Source organism: Sphaerodactylus townsendi, linkage group LG02 (genome assembly GCF_021028975.2).
Source record: "Sphaerodactylus townsendi isolate TG3544 linkage group LG02, MPM_Stown_v2.3, whole genome shotgun sequence".
NCBI classification, from domain to species: Eukaryota; Metazoa; Chordata; class Lepidosauria; order Squamata; family Sphaerodactylidae; genus Sphaerodactylus; species Sphaerodactylus townsendi.
The window spans coordinates 59871660-59895742 of NC_059426.1; the positions used below are offsets into that span (position 1 = coordinate 59871660).

The following is a 24083-nucleotide window of genomic DNA, read 5'->3' on the forward strand; positions in this document are numbered from 1 at the left end:
CTCCCTCAATATCCTTTTTTTTTGAGATGCAGTGAATTGCAGAACTGGACACAGTACTCCAGAATGCGGTCAGCGACCCACTCTGCTTTATATAAGGGCATGACAATCTTTGCAGTCTTTATTATCAATTCCTTTTCTAATGAGTCCCCAGCATAGAGTTTGCCTTGCTTTTTCACAGCTGCCAAGTTATTACCATGCATTGAGTTGACGTATTCCCATGGAACTATCAACTAAGGCAGCCCAAATCCCTTTCCTGGTCTGTGACTGTTTAGCACTGACCCTGTAAGCGTGTATGTGAAGTTTGGATTTTTTTTGCCCCTATGTGCATCACTTTACATTTTGCTACATTGAACTGTGCATTTGCCATTTCTGGAGCCCACTCACCTAATTTATCAAAGGTCCGCTTGGAGCTCGCCCAGCAATCCTTTGTGGTTCTCACCACCCTACATAATTTGGTATCATCTGCAAAGCTTGGCCACCACGCTTACTCCACCCCTACTTCCAGGTCATTTTATGAATAGGTTAAAGAGCACTGGTCCCAAAACCGGATCCTTGGGGGACACCACTCCCGACATCTCTCCATTGTGAGAACTCCCATTTTACACCCACTCTTTGTTTCCTGTTTCTCCAACCAGTTTTTTTAATCATAGGAGGACTTCCCCTCTTATTTCCTTCATTGCTGCACAAGGTTTTTTTTCTCAACAGAAGTCTCTGGTGAGGGAACTTTGTCAAGAATAGCCTTTGGAAATCCAAGTAGAACCAATGTCCACCGGTTCACCCCTGTCCACATGCCTGTTTACACCCTCAAAAGAACTCTAGTAAGTTTGTAAGACAGGATTTGCCTCTACCAAAAGGCCATGCTGACTCTTTTCTCAGCAGGTCTTGCTTTTCTACATGTTTTATAATTTTTATCTTTTAATGATAGATTCTACTAATTTACCAGGAACAGATGTCGAAAGCCCCATTTGACCCCGGCCTGTAATTTCCTGGGTCCCCCTAGACCCTTTCTTAAAAGATTGGTGTGACATTGTTAGCCATCTTCCAGTCCTTTAGGGATGGAGCCTGCAAATTTCAGGGATAAGTTGCATAATAATGTGAGAAGATCAACAATTTCATGCTTGAGCTCTTTAAGAACTCTTAGGTGAAATTTCCGCAATCCTGGGCCAGGGGATTTGGTAACATTTAGTTTATCAATGGCTGCCAAGAACTTCTTCCTTGTCTATCACACTATCTTCAGCTTAGTTCCTCCCGGATCTCAGCCTCTCCTAAGAAGCTTGGTTCCAGGTGCAGGAATGTTTCCTACGCCTCCTCTTGGGTGAAGACAGATGCAAAGAATTCATTCAGCTTCTCTGCAATCTCCCTGCCATCTTTTTTAGCACATCCTTTGTTCCTTTTGTCATCCTAACGGGCCTACCGGCTTCCCCTTTGCTGGCTTCCTGCTTTTTTGATGTTACTTTGAAGAACTTGTTTTGCTTTTCGCTGGTCTTGATGTTCAAGCAGCCATGCATTCCCTCATAATCCTTTTTTGCCTCCCCTTACAGCTGCTAACTTGCTTCTCTTTTGCCACCATTTGTAAGTTCCCTCTCATATTCTTCATCAGCCAAACTGGACTTCCATTTTCTAAAAGACATTTTTTCTTTTTCTGATAATTTCCCTCCAACCTCTCTTGTTAACCATGGTGGCTTTCTTTTGGACTGGTGTGCATGCCTTTTCTAACCTTGTGGAACACATTCCAGCTGAGCTTTTATTACTGTGTTTTTTTAAATAACCTCCAAGCATCCTGGACAGTTTTGACTCTCTTGATTACTTCCCTTTCAGCTTCCTGCACTATTCGCCCCCCTCATCTTTGAGAAATTTCCCTTTCTGAAGGCGAGATGTAACTACATTGAAAGTAGTTGCCACTTGTTCGCATGCATGCCAGGAGGTACCTGAATCTGACTGACAGCATTGTGGTCGCTGTTCCCTATCGGCTCCAACAACACTGGACTTCCTGCACCCAGGTCCTGGGTCCCCACATAGGAATTAGATCTAGAGATCACCTCTCCCCTGGTTGGTTCCACAACCATCTGCTCTAAGCCACAGGTCATTTAGCATATCCAGGAATGCTCCCTCTCCTTACCATATGACCCTGAACATGCATTTTTCCAGTTTATATGGGGATAGTTAAAATCACCCATTACCACTTACACATTTTTGTTTGTTTTGTTGGCCTCTCTAATTTCTTTTTTCCATCCTCAGAATCCTCTCTTTTGTGCACTTTGGTCAGGGGGACGTATAATATATTCCTAATATTAAACTGTCCTTCAACACCTGGTATTGATATCCACCAGTGATTCTGTAGGGGAACCAGCTCCCCTATGCATTGTCTATTTTATGTGGTAGTACTTTCATGCTTTCTCTTTGATGTAAAGGCAACTCCACCCCAATGTCGCCCTGTCCTATCCTTCCTATAGAGCCTGTAGCCTGGTATAACAGCATCCCACTGGTTCTCCTCATTCCACCATGTCTCTGTGATGCCCACTATATCAAGTCCTCCTTCAAAACTCTGTACTCTAAGCTCCCCCATTTTAGGTGATCATGCTTCTACTATTAGCATAGAGACACCTGTATACCCCTGGGTTCTCTGTCCTTAACCTGGGATTTATATGCTTTACCCTCAAGTCTTTTGTAGCAGACACTATCCCTTGTCCACATGCACATTGCTATGTTCCTTGCTTGTATGTTGGTTGATTTAGAAAAACCTCCCTCTCTGTCTGCATCCCCCATAGATACTGTATTCTCAGAACCCGAAAGTCACCTCAGCTCCTGTCGGCTTTCCCCAGTGATCAGTTTAAAGAAGCTGTTCTGCCACCTTTTTTTTTAATGTTGAGCGCCAGCAGCCTGGTTCCCTCTTTGGATTTAAGATGAAGCCCGTCCCGCTTTGTACAGGCCTGCCTTGTCCCAAAGCTGGTTCCCCAGTTCCTGACAAATCTGAAACCCTCTTGCCTTTACACCACCTTCTCATCCATCGCATTGAAGGACCCTGCTTATCTCCCGGCACTTGCCTAAGCCCTGGCTTGGCTGATGGAACGGGTAGCATTTCTGGAGAATGCCACCTTTGGAGGTCCCTGGACTTCAACCTGTTTCCTAGCAGCCTAAATTTAGCTTCCAGAACCTCCCGGCTACATTTCCCAATGTCGTTGGTGCCAATGTGGACCACAACTGCTGACTCCACCCCAGCACTGTCTAAAAGCCTATCTAGACGAAGCGTGACATCCGCAACCTTCGCACCAGGCAGGCAAGTCACCATGCGGTCATCACGCCTCTCACAAACCCAACTCTCTACATTTCTAATGAGAATGTAGAAGGGGCCAGAGAATCTGCTGCAGCACACAAAATGGTGAGTGCAATTGTGAAACTGACAAGTGCTTCGTGCAGGAGCCAGGAAAAAAGTTCTGCTTTGGCTGGCAATGTTTGTGTTCTCCGCACTGTGGGAACACAAATTGCCAAAGCGGATATTTTTATAGCATCCTAAAAGCCATTATATTTATGCTGTGTGGAATCCACCTGGAATTTATAAAAATATGTTGATACTATACACTACTATGCATATTTTTATGCATTTCTGAGTTTCTAAACTTTGTCTGTATCATCTGCTGGCCTTCGTGTGTCATCTGCAGTTTCTGCAAAACTCCCCCAAATTCTCATTTAATTTCTTACACTAACCTGCAATATATCAAAATGTGATCAGGGAAGTTGTGATGTGCAAGGGATAAACTATAAATTGTCCCTTTGAAGCACTAATGGCAAAAGTATAATTAAGAAACGTTTACTCCAACAATTTCTCTTGTATATGGATAACTCCCTTCACTGAGACTATCCTACAGCTGCTACTATAACAATAGCAATAAATATATACAAGTCCTTGAGTGCAGTCACGATTGTGCATCTTACTTACTGTCAGCTGGGCTGAGACCTCTAGCGGCTGAGATCATGGACAGGGTAGGGCTGCTGTGCATGGATCGGAGGTAGTGTTCCATGTGGGGGTTCATGTACGGGTGAGGAGAGTTGAAAGGTGATTCTGCAGGTCCCGTGGGATGTGGAGAAAGACGGATGAGAGAGAGGTCAGAGATAACAGGGCTACCACTCAGAGCAGGAGGTCTGCAAAAGAAGCAAAAAGAGGTTCCATCAGTGGGACATTTTGTTCAGTTTCTTGGTGCACGAGCAGACAATGAAACATAAAATAAACATTCAGGGAGAAAAGACATTCAGTTTAACAATTCTCATATGCAGCACTCGTTGCCTTTTCTTCTTGCCTCTGGAACAGCTAGTGAGGAAGAGGAAACTGATGGTGTCTCACTTACACAAATTACAGGCCAAGGACTGTCATGTAATTAAAGAATTCTAACTGACATCTGAAGCTTTAAAACTAATTAGCTAAGCAATTACATTTAAATAAATGTACAGTTATTTTATGGAGAACAGCAAAAAAAAATGAACTCACAAATCACTAAACAAAAGATATTACAAAATGTGAAGCGATCTTTAGCATTCATTTCATATAACTGCAAAAACAAACAGGAGTCTCGCGGTTCCTTAAAGATTAACAAAATTTTATTCCAGCATCCACTTTCATAATCTTCTTCAAATGTTAATATTCCCTGTTATGGTAGCACATCAGAACCAATGTAGACTTAAAAAAACAAAGTAGGCTCTTAACTGAGCCACACCAATTAAGATTGTCTTCACCAATAATAACTGCTAGCCACCAACTAATCAACTCATTTTTTGGTTCTTCTACATTCAGCCATGCTTCAGAGGTTGTTGCATAGAAAGTACAAGTAGAGTAAGTTACATTCAAAGTCAGCTTGTGACTGGTTTGCTTTTTGTGTTAGGTGTACTACAAAGAATAAAGTCTTTTTAAATGATATCATTTTTGGAAAACAGATGAATATTTTCATATCAATTTCCAGCCCCTGTCTGCATGACTCTTTCATTTTTTTACTAAGATGACATAGTCAGTGCTAAGATGACATAGACATACACTCAGTGTTCAGACTGTTCTGTTTAATAGCATTAGGCTGCAAGTCACAGTGTGCATAAAACTTATTAGTACTGCAACTGTGAATCCACGTCACACCTGCTTATGCTCCTTGTTTCAGGATAGGTTTACAGGTAATAACGGCAGGTAACTATTTAAAATCTACTTGTTTAATTCATTATTGTTGGAAAGCAATGGTGGGGGAACAGACGAAACAGAAAAGTGATTCAAAGCTTGTGTTCCAGGTTCGCCTTGAGATCATTACAAATAATCTCTGGCTCCATCTGGAAAAAATGAAACTGGATTAAAAATAAAAGAAGTGATGTCATTAAGAAAACATCTGACATTCTTAATGTTGATGAAGGCTAAATTCAAGTGTGTGACTGTGTTGGGAGGTGGGTGAGATGTAAATTAAAAGCAGTCCCATACTACCCGAACCCACAGAGCCTGCCTTAATGCATAAGCCTTGAAAGAAATTCTCCTACATACACAATAAGCTCTCTCTTTCATCAGTACTCACAGTTTCTCCCAACAGGATTGTGACTGCCTTTGATGCAGCCTTGAAACTATGTATTACTTGGTTTATGACCCTTTTGAGTCTATTCTGATCAAACTAGGAGGCCAACATCTAAAGCCCATCTGAACAGATAAATTGTATGAGAACAGAAAGTAATGGGATGAAGGTTTTAATTACATTATGTGCTATACTGAACGACATTACGCATGTGTGTTTCTCAAAGGATCACCACAAGCAAGAAAGCCACATTCTACAAAGGGACTAGAAGCATCGGCTCAAAACACCTGAAAATGTAACAGAAAAAATGCAAAGCACTTGAAAAAGTGGAGATGATTTTATCTATTCATCTGAAAAACTTCCAAGTCTCAGAATGGAGGCCTAACAACACAGCAGATAAGGAAGTTTAGTGAAATGCCATCAAAAGTTAATAAAAAATGTGTCAGTATAAACAAATGGGTTGGGCATACTTTTTGATATAATTGCTGTTTATCATTTCACTCAGAAAATAGGTGTACTGCAGACTTAATCTCCGAAAACATAGCTACAGTGACTCATTTCCAATAGCAACTTCTGTTCAGTTGTGTTGTTCTCCAGAGCATTCATCTGTTTATCTGCTAATTCCACTGCTTAGCCTACATGGATTGCTTTCCAGTGCCAGGTCCCTCTCATATTGAATGCTTTCATGATGCCCTATTATCGCGCCCCAAAATAATTTCATCTTTAATAAGGCTTACTCTCCATAGTACCAACCTTGACTTTAGTTTTAAATAAGTAAAAGACTTGGCAGCTGTTTCCATGGTGGATTCCACATGGGTCAAAAACAGCGGTGTGAAAACAGTGTAAACCCTTTTACACCGTTCTAAGTCATTTTACACCGTTTTCACACCACTGTTTTTGAACCATGAGGAATCTGCTCATGTCACTGTGAATATATACATTTCCTAACTAACATTACTATTTGAAGGTGTAGGAGAACTATACAATTTAAACAATTGCATTAGTGTCTTAATTACCAAAAGATTAGAGACTTTATGGAAAATGATTTGAATAATCGGGATATCTTGATTACATGGAAAGAGCTTGACAGATTATTATTAATGGAAAATGCAAAACAAATGAGTAAGCTTTATAAGGTTTTATTGGAGCAAAAGACAGAACAGGAAATGGTAAAGCACAGCATGGTAAAGTGGGCGCAAGATCAGGGCAAAGAAATATTGATGGAGCAGTGGGCTAAATATTGGGTGTTCATATACAAATATACTCCAGATACAAATTTGGGGGAGAATAACCTTAAATTATTTTATAGAAGCTATATTACACCAATAATGTTGCCGAAAATAAATAAGAATAGCTCATCCTTATGCTGGAAGTGCAAGAAATAGGAGGGCAACTTTTTTCATCTATGGTGGAAATGTGATCTAGTTAATAAATACTGGGATATGATTCATTCACAGATTTTGAATATCATCGAGGCACAATTCCCACTTCAACTCTTGGTTTATCTACTAGGTCCTGTGTTCTATTCTTTCATCTGTTCTATTCTTTCATATGTTGACTGCAGCCAGGATAGTGCTTGACAAGTTTTGGAAGATGGATAAAATACCCACAAAATGTGATTGGATAGACAAAGTAAATCAGCTTTACCCAATGGATAGAATGGCACATCAAATGGCACATCAAATGGATGAGATGTACAAGCATAATTGGGCATTGTGGGAGGAATACATGCGCTTAAATTGTATGGTAAATAAAGTGAATAGAATAAATGCTTCTCCAAAGGGACAGATTTAAAGATTTAGGATATATTGCTGGTGATATATTTTGAGATGTGTGATAAATGCACATCATTATTTGTGGAATTTGCAATTTTACTATATGACATTAACGGGTGTTAACTTAGGCATAGATAGTGTAATGAAATAGTATTGGCATGGGGCCCACATACCTGCGGGACCGCATCACCCCTTATGTCCCACATAGGTCGCTGCGCTCGGCAACGGCAGATCTACTGGTGACCCCTGGTCTTGCAATGTGTCAGGCTGGCCTCAACCCGGGCTGACCTTCTGACTCTGGCCCATACCTGGTGGAATCACGCCTTACCTCGAGCTGTCGCGGGCCCTGTGGGACCTTAATGAGTTCCGCAGGGCCTGCAAGACGGAGCTTTTCCACCGGGCTTTCGGGGAGGCCGGCCGTGGATCTACTGCCCCCTATCGACACTGGAATTGAAATCAAAACTGAGACTGCCGTTCCATTCTATTAAAGCTGGGCCTGTCTTACTTATAAATTCCATCCCAGGCCCTACTTACTCCCTCCCCTTTTTCTTCTTTTAATGGCCTTCGGCGGGGCGCCTGTCTTAATTAATTTATGAACTGGGTTGCTTAACCTATAGTTCTGTAGTAAACTGCTGCTTAGTTCTTAGGTTTTAATGATTTTAGTATTTTATGTTGTTGATTGCTGTCTATGTAACAGCCATGTTGGAAGCCGCCTTGAGCCCTTCGGGGATAGGCGGCCTATAAGTTTAATAAAATAAAATAAAATAAATAAACAGAAATAGAAACATGATACCTTATGCCAGTGATGGGATTCAAATAATTTAACAACCGCTTCCGGTGGTGGGATTCAAATAATTTAACAACTAGTTGATTACCAGCACCATTTTAACAACTGGATCTGCCGAAGTGATGAGAACCTGCTGAATCCCACCACTGCCTTATGCTTATTATTTGGTTGCTTAAATTAGATATACAACTTTTCCTGAAATAAAAAGTTGGATAATATAACATATGAATGCAATTATCTTGGTGTATAGATACTAATATGAAGCTCAATTGTATTTTCTGCGACAGGTGATAACACATTGTTTTTTCTTTTTCCTCACCCATTACTGTGGAATGTACTCCACTCAGACCCATTGTGAGTGCAATCAGATCCCCTACATATGACTTGGCAAAATTCCTGGCTGCACAACTACAAATCCATATTGGACTTACTACACGTTACATTAAGGACTCAGCACGCTTCATTGAAAAAATCAGCAATCTTAAACTCAACCCCAATGACAAACTGATCAGCTTTGATGTGGTTTCCCTATTCACCAAGGTACCCATAGCAGACACCATGGCACTCATTAACTGGAATTTTCCAAAAGACATCACAGCCCTGTTTCACCATTGCCTCACTACTAGCTACTTCCATTGGGATAATGAATTCTATGAACAGAAAGTTGGGGTAGCCATGGGCAGCCCTCTTAGCCCTGTAATAGAAAATTTTTATGTGGAACACTTGGAGAAACAAGCCCTGGAAACAGCACCAAAAAAGACCACCATATGGTTCCGTTACGTGGATGACACATTCACCATTTGGAGCCACGGAGAAAAACTGCACAAGTTCCTGGACCATATCAACAAGATCCACCCAAACATCCAATTTACTGTGGAAAAAGAAAATGAAGGAAAACTACCATTTCTAGATGTCTTAGTCATCCGCAAACCAAAACAACAATTGAGCCACACAGTATACAGAAAACCTATGCACACTGATAGATATTTACACAAAAACTCCAATCATCATCCAGGACAAAAAAGGAGCACCATTAAAACTTTGGTAGATCACGCAAACAGAGTCTGCAACAATTTACCTCCTTCAAGATGAATTGAACTCTTCAGCCCCAACTGGAATCTACAGGATAATAGTTACTCCACTACAGAGCATCAGAAGAACTATAGGCCAAGAACAAACCACATGAACAAAGATAAAGAGCCACCTAAGAAGTTTGAGTGTTCTTACCATTACATCCAAGGAATCGCTGATTTTATAGGAAGCTGTTGAAGAAGTATAATCTGCAAACAATCTACGCAAAGACTGACGAATACTCACGTTCGGCAAAGGATAAGAGGGATCCTCTAACTACTGCAGGAGTCTACTGCACACCATGTAGCTGTGGACAAGTCTACTTAGGGACCACCAAACGCAGTGCTCAGACACGAATCAAAAGAACACGAAAGGCACTGCAGACTGTTCAGTAGAAAAATCAGCAATAGCAGAACACGCCTGATACACCAACCTGGACACAGAACATTATTTGAAAACACAGAAATTCTGGACCACTCTGACGACCACTACGTCAGACTATACAGAGAAGCCATTGAAATCCACAAGAACATGAACAATTTCAACAGAAAGGCAGAAACCATGAAAATGAACGAAACTTGGCTACCAGTGTTGAAAAACACTAAAGTCAAGACAGTGACTAATCAGCTCCACCCAAACACAGGATGACTATAGGCAGGATTACAATCAAAGAGAGCAAAGGACAGGCTACTTTTATTCAGATGCCCTCACCTAGTGACCTTGCTATCTTCATTGTTACTCACACGCTAATGAGTGGATACCACTCAACACACGTCAGGAGAGAATGCTGCTAGAACACGGCCATACAGCCGGAAACCACACAGCACTCCAGTGATTCCGGCCGTGAAAGCCTTTGACAATACATGTAAGTCTAGCTTGCTAATTGCACCCTTTACTTGTTAATAGACAATGTTCTTTCCCCCACCCTGGACACTCCAACAGGTATATATACTTCACTTGCTTTCCTACTATCAGATCCTCTGAAGATGCCAGCCACAGATGCAGGTGAAACGTCAGGAAATAATGCTGCTAGAACACGGCCATACAACCTGGAAAACACACAGCACCCCAGTGATTCTGGCTGTGAAAGCCTTCGACAATACAATGCTGGAAGCCATGACATGAAACTTTTTGAGGGCTAAAAGGTAGATTTGCTCCAACATATGACTTTAAGGTAAATTAATTGGATAATTACTAAGGAAATCTTTTTTTCTTATCATCGCCTTGATGCAGCATTCTGTAATACACAATAGGAGACCTAATGTCCATGAAAGCTTCCTAATGTTTGAAATTAAGGTTGCCAACTCAAGGTTAAGAAATTCCTGGTGATTTGGTGGGGGAAGGGAGGCTGGTTGTGGGGAGTGGAGGAGCCTCAGTGGGGCATAATGCTATAAAATCCGCCCTTCAAAACACCAATTTTCTACAGGGAAACTGATTTGTGTAATCTGGAGATAAACTGTAGTTAGGATTCACAGGCACAGGCTGGCAAAGAAAAAGAGACCAGGGGTGTGGTGGGGTGCTGTTGAGATGACCTGATGTCTCTTCTGGGGGGAACCCAGAAGTTGCATCATATTCTCTAGGAATCACCAGAAACTTTATGTAAACCCTTGGAGTTTCTACTGATTCCTACACAGGAGAGACATGCTGATGGCCTGACAGCCATTTTTCATTTTTTTCCTCTTCCATTGCTTGGACGGGTGGAGGGAAACAGCTAAAAGAAAAAAGTTATCTTGCTCCTTTCTGATACCTGGCCTCAAACCCATGTAACATACATATTAGGAAATTTAGAAAAAGAGGTAAAGGCACCAAGGACATAGGTAAGGGTTTAAATCCTCCCCAAAATCATGTCAGAAGCTCCCCGTTAGTGTTTTTTTTTTGTTTTTTTGGTGTTTTTTCAGTTTTTGGCCTGCAGGGGGCACGGGTTTTAGGCAGCTAGCAGCACCAACATTTCAGGGATTTTTTGGGAGACTCTCCTGATGATACTACCCAAGTTTGGTGAGGTTTGGTTCAGGGGGTCCAATGTTATGGACTCCCAAAGGGAGTGCCCCCATCCCCTGTTGTTTCCAATGGGAGATAATAAGAGATGGGGCTACACCTTTGAAGGTCCATAACTTTGGGCCCCCTGAACCAAACTTCACCAAACCAGGGTGGCATCAGGTTTGGTGCTGCTAGCTTAACAATTGCATTTCTGACAGCAGGCACCCCCCAAATGTCCCCAGATTATCCATTCAAATCCACCCCCTTTGGCATGGATTTAAAGGGAGAATCTGGGGTCCCCGTTAAAACAACATTGAAAGTGATGCTGTTTCAGAGTGGGGGATAATCCACCCCAAAGCAGCATCACTTTTAATGTTGTTTTAACTGGGGACCCCAGATTCTCCCTTTAAGGTGGATTGAAAAGGATAATCTGGACTACCTAGTTTAAACACCATTGAAAGTGATGCTGTTTGGGAATGGATTCCAGCATCACAGTGGCCACTCATGGGGGAGGGTGTGCGCACAAAACTCAGATTTTGCACTGGGCTCCATTTTCCCTAGTTACGCCTCTGCCCAGAAGGGACTGCGGCTGCCGGTAGGGAGCCCAGCCGATTGGGGGGGGGCAGGGTGAGCGGGGGAGGGGAGTCTGCCATCCCTGGCCTCAGAGAATTGGGTCAAGGATACATAATGAGTTATCCAGGGAAATAACTCTAAGATTGACAGAGAGATCTATAAGAATTTAATGGGAAATATTTCTGGTGAAAGGAGTGATCCCAAACCAGTTTAAAGAAAAAAACTGGGGAAGTATGTTAATGTTCTTAACCCTTTCAACTAAAACACAACTGTGTAAAAGAAGCTTAGGTTTAAAAAACAAACCAGTGACTGCCAAAAAAAATCATTCAGTAGAAAGAAAAAGTTTAAACAATTATATTTGAATTACCTTGAAACATCTGGAATTACAATATATCACATCTGGAATTACAATATATCTGCCTCATTTCTGTTATTTGGTTATAAAACACATTCCTGTTGTGAAGCTTTGCTAACCTGACTTTTAAATTCTCACAAAACAGACAAATAAAACCATTTTCAAGTTGTACTTCAAAAAGCTTTCAGGTGTTATATATTTTTGACCTCTTATAAAAATTGAGGGGTCATAATTAGTGGCAATGTTGCCATAACAAATTATAAGCCTCAACAGAGATTATGAGGGTTGGTGTATGTGTGAGAAAAAAAGTATTAAATCAAGAGGAGTTCCATCATAGGTAGAAGTCCTTTCCTAGGAAGATTTGTCTGGTACCCTCTATCATTACCTTTTAACAGCGGAGGAAGACTTTTCTATTTTGTCTGGCATTCCCTCACCAATTCTTATTGACTCTCCTTCATGTTCACATGTCTGTGTGTTTTCTTTTAATAAATATATCTATTTATATTTGTAGCTAATTTTAATATTTTTATTTGTCACCACCTTGGGGACCCTAAATTGGTTGGAAAGGCAGCTTTACAATATTTAAAATAATAAATGTGACACAGGTTTACCTTTTCAAAGTGAATTTAGGCTTTCTTTACTGAAGTAGATGAAACCATACTCTTTTTCATGAAAAAATCAAAGTAGAATTATAACTTCATCCACCACATGCTGGATCGTCTTTGTTTTAGAATGCTCCACTTGGGTACTAGTGTGTACTTTGATCTTTATGTGGAAAAGAGTATAGACTATGTCTGTAATCTGCCTCCCATCTTTCCTCCCAGGAACATTATGCAGCTGAACATCAATGTGCTCAGACCATCCTTACCAATGCAACCCTGTGAAGTATGCTTGAGTGAGCAAACTTAACTGGCGAATACAACACATTCAGTGTTTAGTACTATAGTAACCTTTCAGGCTCCTGCAACAACAAATATCCCTTGACAAATGGCTTGTTCCCCTTATAAGTAGTTTGCACCTCAGTTGCTGATACTGCACCCTACCTAGATCAAGATACAGAGTTTATAAAACTTCAGAGTAACATTTTATAGAGTAAGAAATGTTGCTGCTCGTTTGTTGTGTGAATCAGAAAAGTTGCACCTGATAGACTTTTCTTTGGAACTTTTGTGGGTAAAAACACACTTGGACATAGATGTTCAACATTGGTTGTCAGTCCTGGAAACTCTATATATAGGTCAATATGAAAGTATTTTCTAGTTGCAGCTTTGACTTTTTAATTACATTAAGATAGATCCTTTAAAAAATGTTTGCACTCAGATTAGAAAACAATGTAGAGGTGTCTTTCCCTACATTTCCTGGGAAACTCTCAGCTCAACCCAACAGCATTAGTCAGGTTTTTCTGGGGAAAAATAACCAATTTTGTTTTTAAAGTTGTTTTTTTTGTTTTTAAAGTTGCATATCGAATTCTCTAGGAACATCCATGAATTTAAATGGAGGCTGGGAAAGAAAGAATGGTTGAGAGATTACAGGAGAAGGGATGCATTTGCCTCGAAGCACAATTTGCAGCCATGAGAAGAGGGTCTCTGATTACTTCACCAGCTGTCAATAGTTCCCCCTGCTAGTGCCATATTCTCACCTACCTGTCAATGTTGAAAGCTACCCCGCTGATTTAGGATTTGACGTAAATTCCTCCACAGACACAGGAAAAGGAGGCAGCTTAGCAGGTGGTATATGATGGGGGTGCAAGAACAGAGCAGCAAGATATATTAGAACCTGACACATATAACCAGTGGGACATCAGGAATGTCAGTTGCTTCCAAGGATGATATCAAATACCTTCAGGTTAGTGGGCTAAGGAAACCAACTTTTTAAAAAATCCAGTCAGTTGCATGCAGCAAAATGAAATCAGACCAAAGTTATGAAGTTTCAACACAATGCTGAATATTCTTATTGTTTATTTCTTGGAAGAAACATGCCCATCCCCCAGCAGATGTCTCTAATGATGGAAATATCTTGTGGGGCCAGGGCCCCACATCTTGTTTAAAAAAAACAAAGGAGGCACAGCAATGATGTGCCCCATTTTTTTTCTGGTATTTTTCACATTTGGGTTTAAAAGACCTTGAGTATTTTGAAAAAATCTGAAAAAGGTCATACCAGGTGAGGTAAAAAGTCAAACCCTCATATCCTGACCTCTCTCTTTTAAAAAAATTTTTCAGGTCTATTAAACCTGATCCTGAAAAATTTCAAACCGCCTCCAAAATTCATGTGGTCTTGGAGGCAGCAGTTGGTGCAGAGTCGGGTGTCAAGCCCAACAATCAGCTCAGCACCACCTCTGAAGTTCAAGTTCAGCTCTCCACCACCTGCTGTCTCCAAGCTCATGTGGACTACAACAGCAGTCAGCAGGTGAGGGAGCGGTAGAGGGGTTCCCTCATCTTTTTTAATGGCTGTGAAGCTAAAGCAGTCTGTAAAATGCTGAAAAAAATGTATTTTTCAGGATCCACTTTTGGGCTCTCTTATACTGCCACTATCACAAAACCCTTGCGCCCTGGAAATTTTTTGTTGGTTTTTCAAGGTGCTACTGGACTAGAATTTCATCCTAGCCAGAGTTAGACCTTCTAAGTCTGTTGAAGTAAGTAAACTTAGGAGCTTGTAACTCTGTAGCAGTCATTAACTCAGGCTAGACTATGCCTGTAGCATTTCAATATGAGCAAAGTTACCACCTTATCTCCAAAGCATGATTATTGTAACCTGCTTTAAGTGGGATTGCCCTTGAAGATGACTCAAGGGCCGAATCCCTACTGAAAATTAAATACAGATACAACCAAGTTTCAAAAGAAACGGCACACGTTACAACGATAGACTCAGCCAACGTAAAACAAACAAAAGGCTGCGCGCGCATCGTGCACAGCCTGCCATGCTCTGATTGGTTGGAAGGCTCCGCGTCACTCTCTACGGTGGGAAAACTGAATCCACATTTGACCCCCGATCCTCCCCTTCGATCTGGATTAGCACGTGTTTTTTAAAAAGGTGCACACACGCACAGGTTCTTAAAAAACACGTGATAAGTGGGAGAGGGAGTGCCAGAACCAGGATGAATGTGTTTCGGCAATCAGGCTGTGGGAAGTTCGTTGTGAAACCTGGATATTTTGCGTGAGTATCACATGATTAATCGGCAGTGGGGATTCCACCAAATACAGAATGCAGAAGTCCAAATGGTTTTGGGGCCCGCTACAGCAAACATTTCATTCTCACTTTATGGTCCTTCAATGGCTTTTCTTATGTTTCCTGATTCACTTCAAGGTGCTGATGTGCTTATCTTTAAAGTGGTATCATACCTGTACAAGGTAGAGCCAGCCCTTCACAATCCATGGCCTACAGACTTGATGGACCATCTCTTCCAAATGGTTAGTTGCAGTCACCAGCCATGCCCACCCATGGCCTTTCTCTATCGCCACTTCAGCCCCGAGGAACAGACTTCCGCAAGAGGTTGCAATCTCATAAGGGTTGTAGGACAGGTCTTTTAAAGGGAACCTTTGAAATCTCCTGATGTTTTCTGCAATCTGCTGGCTTTGGAGGTAGGTAGGGGGCTTAAGAGGCAGATAACAGAAAAAAATTATATATGTTGCAGACGATTTAAAATAAAATATTAAAGGAGCCACCAACAATGGCTTAAGAGGCCCTTGTTGGTGGCTACTTTAATATTTTATTTTAAATCATCTGTAACATATATAATTTTTTTTCTGTTATCTGCTTTGGGTCCCAGTTGCCTAGAAGAAAGATGCACTAAAAATGTTTTAAATAAATATGTCAATAAAACAAATTACCCAGCACTGTATTATTGACAAATCTGATAATATAATGGTGAAAGCTCACTATTGTTCAAGCAAAGGTTCCTACCAGGAGTCCTCTCTCATTCTATCAGGAAATGTCTCTGTTTCTTATGCAGACACATATCTGTACACAAATCTTTTTCTGCTTGACCCCCAGATCACCCTGTTTCCATTACAACATTGTTGTAAGCTCAACCAGACTTGCTTCAGTTCCAGCCCTGGACTGTCATTCCCTTCATGGTATGGTAATAAAGAAACCACTGTTTTAAGCTGATAAAGAGCAGATTTTTAACGGAGTAAACACTGATCTTTTGGTAATGAAATTAAGTTATAAAATTCTGTCTGCAAAGAGACACCATAATACAGATGGATCTTGTTAGGACACTATGCTACACTGTAATGCAATATAAACTGGTTAATTCAGTGGCTGGCTAGTTATCAGGTTGGGTGAAAAATACAAGCAATAGTTTTCTTTTTTACTTGGGGACAGCATTGATCATTTTATTATTTTAATTACAGTTGAGCCTTGAATAGTAGAATTTGGGAAGGGAAGGACTTCAGTGCCATAGAGTACTCTCTAGGGCAGGGGTAGGGAACCTTTAACACTCAAAGAGCCATTTGGACCCATTTTCCACTGGAAAAGAAAACACTTGGAGCCGCAAATAATTTTTGACATTTAAAATAAAGATAACACTATATATATAGGGTTTTTTAAACCTTTTACTCCGCTCATTCTGAGAAGCGCATGGATGCACCTGCCCTGCTGCCTGCAGGGCGGGCAAGGATGAAGCCGGTGGCTCGGTCTCACTGGCCGCTGGGAAAGCACCTGCCCCGCTCCAACGGGGCGGGCGAGAAGCCCGTGGCGCGGCCCAGCCGACCATGGGCAGTTGGTGCGCCCACCCTGCTGCCTGCAGGGCGGGCAAGGATGGGGCTGGCAGCTCGGCTCGTGGAGCCACAGAGCAAGGGCAGAAGAGCCGCATGCGGCTCTCGAGCCGCAGGTTCCCTACCCCTGCTCTAGGGGAACTGATCTCTATTGTCTGGTGATCAGGTGGCACTTTTGACAGCAACCCTACTATGCCTGTTTCTTGATTGTTACATTTGTGTCTGTTCAGAAGCCTGCCACTGAATTTCAGATGTTTCTTGTTGTCACAGACATCTCTCCTACCAGGGGTACTGGGCAATTCACAAAGCTTAGGAGTCATCTAAAGCTACTGCACTCCTAAGCAATTTCCAAGAAGACATTATTGCTGCTTATCCCTTTATATTTGGGGAAAATTTACAAGCTGTTTTATATTAACGATTGGCTTGGTTCCATTATCCCTGTATGGGCAAGCTTTGGGACTTACTGATGAAGTTGTTCGGCAGTGAATCAGGTGAGCTCCAGATTTTTTTTGTCTATTCACCTGTGACTTACCTGCTTCCACTCTGCCTGTGAGCACACCCAGTGTGTCCTGTACTTGAGACTATTGTACCAGGACTTTTTTATGTTCTCAAATTTTCAAGGACTTTTCTGTGCTTGCAGGCTGGCTTGCACATGCGTGTTTATTGTCTTCTTGTATGTTTCATGTTTTGATCTATGTAATTTCGTATGTTGTGCACTTTATTCACATTTATAAGTTTTTAGACACTATCAAATAGAGCACTTTCTCTATTCATACCGTGCTGGTTTTCATTTCTGTACCATGCATTCCGGGTATAGTAGGTTTTTTTCAGAAAGAGTGCAGCCATGTGACTTGTGATTGCACAGAAAGATTGTCTTCATATTCAGGTAGTTGAATTAATTCACCATTAGCTCCCTGTGTAACCATAGGGAGCATTTTCAAAGTTCAGATATGCAAGAAAGTCTGGGGCTATGGCCATGCCAAGGATGCATGACTCTGACATTCTGCCCACGATAAATGAAGGGCTTAATAGGTACCATTTTCTTCTGTTCCATTTCAAACCTTATGGATTTTATTCACAAGAGTCAAGAAGCAAATAGGCACCATACTGGAGATTTCCACATTTCAGATCACTACTGTAAACCACTTGGTGGTGACAGAACATCCTGCATTCTCCTCCTTCCTTCCCTAATTATTTTTGCCTGGGTTTTAGAGTTATGACAAGTTGCTCAGGAAAACATATTGATGAAAACAACACAGCTTGCAATGATAGTGATAAATAACAGGTTGCAGTATGCTGTCAATAACACACTACACGAATTTGCCTATCATTGCATTTTGACCTGGAAGCTGTTTCTGGGAAGCAAGCAAGTTCCACCTAATAGATGGGAAGCTTGATTGGTGCAAGAATCACAATAGGACTCCCATTCCATTTCGATGCAACTTGAGGACTATATTCTTTCTGCATTCAAGCTTTAAATTTGCTCCTTCTCCTGTCAACATTCAGTACTATACTATTCATATTATAGTAGGAAATATGTGACTTTTATGAGGAACACTGTAATCTCTGAAGACCCCACCACACAGCCAAGAGCAATGGAACCATTTCCACTGCTCTTAAGAGAAACAAGTAATAAGTTGCTGTCAGCCAGACTTAAGAGCAACAAACATTCTTGCACATAGCTAGTTTGGAAGGACTAATTTAGATGTTTACCTCAGAAAGGTGGTTGTCATCAACATCTTTCCTGGGGTGTGTGTGTGAGGTGCTGGGTAATTCACAAAGCTCTGGAGTAATCTAAAGTTACTGCATTAACACTCCATGTGTTTGGAAAGAGCTCAAACAGGGTTATTTAAACATTATACCCCACTGAGTGGACTGTCCATACAAAACACTGTTCATGTCAACAAAGGGTACAGGTCTGGGGATGACATCTATATTGGTCCTCACATTGCAAGAAAAGAGACCTTCAGACTTACTGGGCAGCGAAACAGGGCTGGGCATGCCTGTTTCTGGATTGTTACATTTGTATCTGTTTAAAAGAGGAGTGGAAAATTAAGTCCAATTTGGGGCTTCTTTACGATCTGAAATTCCTGTATGCTGTATGATTTTTACCACGCAGCAGTGGCCACATGGCTTATTTTACACAGCATAATGTTTATGGTACGCTGTCAGCATGTAGTGTGATGTAAGCCCTGATGTTAGCCAAATAGCTATTATAAAGTATATTCTTTACATAAAGCATTCAGCAAGGTTTTTTTTTAAAAGCTCAGCTCAGTTTGCAGAACAAAAACACATACATTCGTTTTCCTAATTTAACGTAGGGTATGACTCTTTTTAAAAAGGGAACTTTGCTGCAACCATAACACCTGAGCCATTTGCCAATTACTTAAAGTTACCCTAATGAGGTTCTAAATATAGAGCGCTGAGGCAAATTAATATAGCTATATTTAAAATATGCAGCAACCAGCCAGATTTTCTGGACGCCAACTCAGGGGCAGGGAGCAAGAAAGGGGAGGAATCCCCTCATTGAAACACTCTGGGTTTCTCTCTGAGTAACCTGTGAGCTCGGTTCTGGAATTTTTTTTAGGGCACATCCCTGGAATATGTGACACAGTAAAGATGAAGAGAATGTCTAAGATTGTGTGGAATATACTTTCTTTTACCACTGAATAACTAGATGCCACCTCCAGATGCATCTGAGAGTCAGATGTATCTGCTTGCCTCCCAGGAGCTCAGGTTCATACATGAGTCACCTCTCCTCCATTTTATCCTCACCACAGTCCTATGATTGTGAACTTTGTGGCAGAATGGAGATTCAAACCTGTTGCCCTAGTCTAAAACTATTATTCAAGATATGGCCTCAAACTCATTTTACACTGTGACTCATTGGCATTAACTATTGGTTTAGAACTCAAACTAAACTAACAGCCATGGTTTAGACCTGCTGGTCTGCTTTTATTTCTCATCCTCTCAGTATCATAAATTCATTTCCAATTATATGGTACAGCAGCTTCTGGTGACAGTGTAATGGTGCCAAATATGGTGTGTCAATTCAGACACCATGCCAAGCTACAGTAAGCACAAACCACATTTTGCAAATTTACTTCAGACCCTTTTAATCTAATTAGAATATTTAAAGGTAACTTCATAAGTAAAAAACTGAATTAAGAATATTCATACTTTGAAAGAGATTTGTTATTATAGAATGAGGATTACTTAGTTATACTTAATATGTTCCTGGGTTTATATTGCAGAGGAAAAGATTGAAATAATCTTTTGATAAAGCAGTGATCAAGAACAAACAGAACTTAAGCACTTGTTTAATGCTAGACTTGATAAATTATATTAACACTTTGTTATGGGAAATATTGATAAGTTGTGAGGTGTTCAGAAGAATATATGTAAGGCTATATGTTTCAAATCTAAGCGCAACCTTTGCCCCAGCTGTTTTAGAAGTTGTTTACTAAAACGGATGCTTAACGCCTACAAGGATAGAGGAAGTGGCATTAACATGTAAGGGTGACTTACGGGTACTCTGGAAATAACCGTTGATCTAGCTGGAAATAACCATTGCTTAATAACCTGTTGCTCAAACTATTGAAACTAACAGAAAAACAAGTATAGGGGATTTTTGGGGTGGGTTAAGAAGATTTATGATATTACCTTATTAGGAAGATTGTGAGCCTTGGGCCACCCTAGAGTGTCGGGATTGGTCCAAGAGACAGAGAGGGATGCTTTAAATTGAGCTGCACTGCGATGCAGACTTCAGGGAGCCACACCTTGGTTCCCTCCACATCCGCAGATGTGAACATGAATAAACTGCTTACTGCTGACTGCTGCATTTGTGAGTATTAATTGGGTATAAAGAAAAATACTCCATAACAACTTGATCTGTTGGATCACATTGTGGAAAACACTTGACCTGTTGAGTTACATTTACACTTGACCTGCTGAATTACTTTGTGGAATGGATAAGAATACTGTAACAAGAGTCACCTTAAACACTTGAACTGATCCATTTCATGCATATATGTTAAAACTTTGTATAACAAGTGTGGTGATTAACACTTAATCAGTTGGATTGTTGCACAAAAACTTTGTAGGACAAATACTAAGTTGTTCATCATGTATGATCAAGGTTAGTTTGAGGTAAAAAACAGTAGTCAAATTCATACTGGCATATTTCTTTATTGGATATATAACCTTTAGTTGAGCTTGTGTTGTTGAACTGGCACTCAGTAAGGAATAGGCCATGTTGGGAGCGTGGGGGATCTTCCATGCCTACTGGCACAGTCTAATCTCCAAATGGGGGTGTGGCCCACCAGGTCATTAGCCCACTGGGACTTTTCACAGTGGCTTATAATGGCTAATCTGTGCAGTTAGGAGTTGAAAAATCATCAGATCCCATCAAACACCACCTGACTGATAGTTCCACACCCCTATTTCTCATTCAATCACAATTCGTTAAATCTCATGAACAGGGGAGTCTGGATTACAGTTCAAGTTTGCTTCCTTGGTTCAGCTATGGGGACACATTCCCTTTCCATGACTCCTGAACCCTGAAGTCCTTTCCCAAAGTGTAATGAAAAACACAGAGGATGGGAATTTTTCCAGGTAGAGAAGATATCCATGAAACACATGTCCCCATTTCAGCTTTGTGCTAATTTGAAGCTGTTATACAATTAAAAAGTGCACAAGCCTTGATGAACTGCCAGCAAGGAGATTACTTGTTGATGTGTTTTTCATCTAGCTAGGGTGACAATGTAGGAAGTAAATGAGACTGGGGATCGTGAAACTCTTGCGTGCAAGAAGACTTTACATACAGGCACACAAGTCTGTACTGAACCATGTAGATAGCAGCAATCTATACACTCTGTGATGTGTGAGGACCACAAAATTGAACTGCCTATGATTAACAGAGATTTGTGGCTGAGTTGAGGAACATGCAAGCCAGAACATAAATACTAGGATGGAACAATTTAATTGCTTTCTCTTACTACAGTGCAATTTTCTGCAACAATCTTGTTGCTTCTTCCTGCTTTCCCCAGATCACCCAACAGCAATTTTTTTTCTGCTTTCCTGGCCACCATTTAGGAACAATCAGAAAGGTAGGCGTGTGTGTGTTTAAAAAACATGCTCCTGGTGTAATGCTGGAGCAAGGGACTGGTCTAAAGCTGGAGCAAGGGATTACGGGTAGGGGAGTTTTCAGGAAAACAAGAAAATATGCAGGATTTAAACTTTTGCCCTGTTAAACTGGCAGGAGTACTTTAAATAAGAAAAAAGGACTCTTTAAAAATCAAATAGTATAGGCAAAAGGAGCTCTGCTAGGGTGGTACATTCATCATGGATGTATGTATAGAATAGAAGACTGTGCTCCTCCTCTGTTATCTGTGTGATTTAGTTTGATCCTACAAGGTGGAGCTCTTGGTTTCAGTTTCTAGTTCTTGCAGCTAATGCTAATGGTTGTAAGAGGTCCCTTCCTTGCAAATAACCACTGTTGTCATGGTCCAGCTTGTGTTTGCTGAATAAATTTGAAAATGATCCAGAGTTTGGGAACTCTAGCCCAATCTCTTGTGTCAACAGAAAACTGTGGGGAAAACCCCATTATGAAGCAAATAGCCTTGGGGCAAGCAGTAAGTGCAGAGAAGTCCATAGAATTGCCTTCTGCAGCCCGTTATTCTGATCCAAAAAGCCCTGAAAGTTGAGTTTATTCTGGATTATTTGAGAATGCCTAATAGATGCAGTTAAAGGGCTCCAAAGTTGCCCCTTCCTTGCTTTTGGGTATTTCCAGGGCAACAGGAGGGAGGGGGAATGAATTATTTCTCTCAGGTAAATAGGAGAGCACATTACGGGGAACTGTACTATTTGTCCTATCACAGCTATTATTTTACAGGGTGTTTGGCTTCAAATGTGAAGTCCAACAACTTTGTTTTCCCCATTAGCAAGTTTCCCATTAGCAAGATTTTATGTTCTTTGTCCATGTAGGGGAGAGGAAGCAGTGGCAAATAGAATTATAAGTTAGGGGGACCAATGCTCTTCACTCAATCACAGGCAGAGCCCAGGGACAAAACCTGGAGCCCAGGGACAAAACCTGAGGTCCCCCCCTGGTATGGGCAGCCACCCTCCCCCACCACGACCAAACAATGATTTTTTTGTACCAGCTCACAAAACACCTCCCGCCCCAGCAAAACATACTTGGCTCTCTCCCCACCCACTCTCTTTCCTAATTTTGTCCTCACACCAACCCTATGAGATAGGTTGTTAGCCTGAGAAATAGCTCCAAGCCAGTGCAAGTGGATATTAAGCATGTAAATCTTTCACAAATCACCCCCAGCAAAACATTTACCAAACAAATGTCAGCATCATCTCTCACAAAACACCTCCAGTGGAATCCACCCCCAAACAGCATAACTTTCAATGTTTAAGCTGGGGACCTCACATTCTCCCTTTAAATTCATGCCGAAGGGGGGGGGGATTTAAAAGGAGAATCCGGAGAAATTTGGGGGGTGCCTGCTGTCAGAGGTGCAATTGTAAAGCAAACAGCACCAACATTTCAGTGTATCCTTAGGAGACTCTCCTGATGATACCACCCAAGTTTGGTGAGTTTGGTTCAGGGGGTTCAAAGTTATGGACCCTCAAAGGTGTAGCCCCCATCTCCTATTAACTGCCATTGGAAACAATGGGGGATGGGGGCACACCCTTTGGGAGTCCATAACATTGGACCCCCTGAACCAAACTTCACCAAACCTGGATGGTATCATCAGGAGAGTCTCCCAAAAAATCCCTGAAATGTTGGTGCTGCTAGCCTAAAAACTGCACCCCCTTCAGGCCACAAACTGAAAAAACACTAAAAAATACAAAAAACACACAAATGAACCTGAATTTTTGCATCCCTATATGTGACCAAATGAGGGGTGCCCCGGGGACATTTGACTCCCTATGTCCCCATGGCAGATACGCCCCTGATCACATGGGATGTTTCATGGCTAGTTATTCTTTCAATTTTGAGCATGGACAAAGAACATAAAATCAGGCCCTGGCTGAAGCTAGATTCCATTACCAAGAAAGATTTCTGGAGTATGCACTGCTAAGCTTACCTTCAGATGTTGCTCTGAGGCTCGAGAAGTCTGCTACTTGCAACTGAAGGTGCATTGGAGCCTGTCTTACTGTCTGGAGGAGATAATCAATTATTGACCTGTTTGAACATACTGGTACTAATTAATTTGAAAACAATTTAAAGTTTCTTAGCTTATCTTAACCTTTGTTCTTTGGGCCTGGTAGTGGTGGTGGTGGTGGGGT

General features: G+C 41.3%; 1 protein-coding gene across 3 annotated transcripts in view; it reads right to left on the minus strand.

Moving 5' to 3' along the window:
• The window catches only part of GLI2 (GLI family zinc finger 2), a 282674-nt gene that overhangs the window by 57810 nt on the left and 200781 nt on the right, over nucleotides 1-24083 (minus strand). For all 3 annotated transcript variants that reach the window (XM_048484808.1, XM_048484806.1, XM_048484807.1), the window contains exon 4: nucleotides 3938-4140. In XM_048484808.1, coding sequence (XP_048340765.1) covers nucleotides 3938-4140 — 203 coding nt within the window. The remainder of the gene's footprint in view (nucleotides 1-3937; nucleotides 4141-24083) is intronic.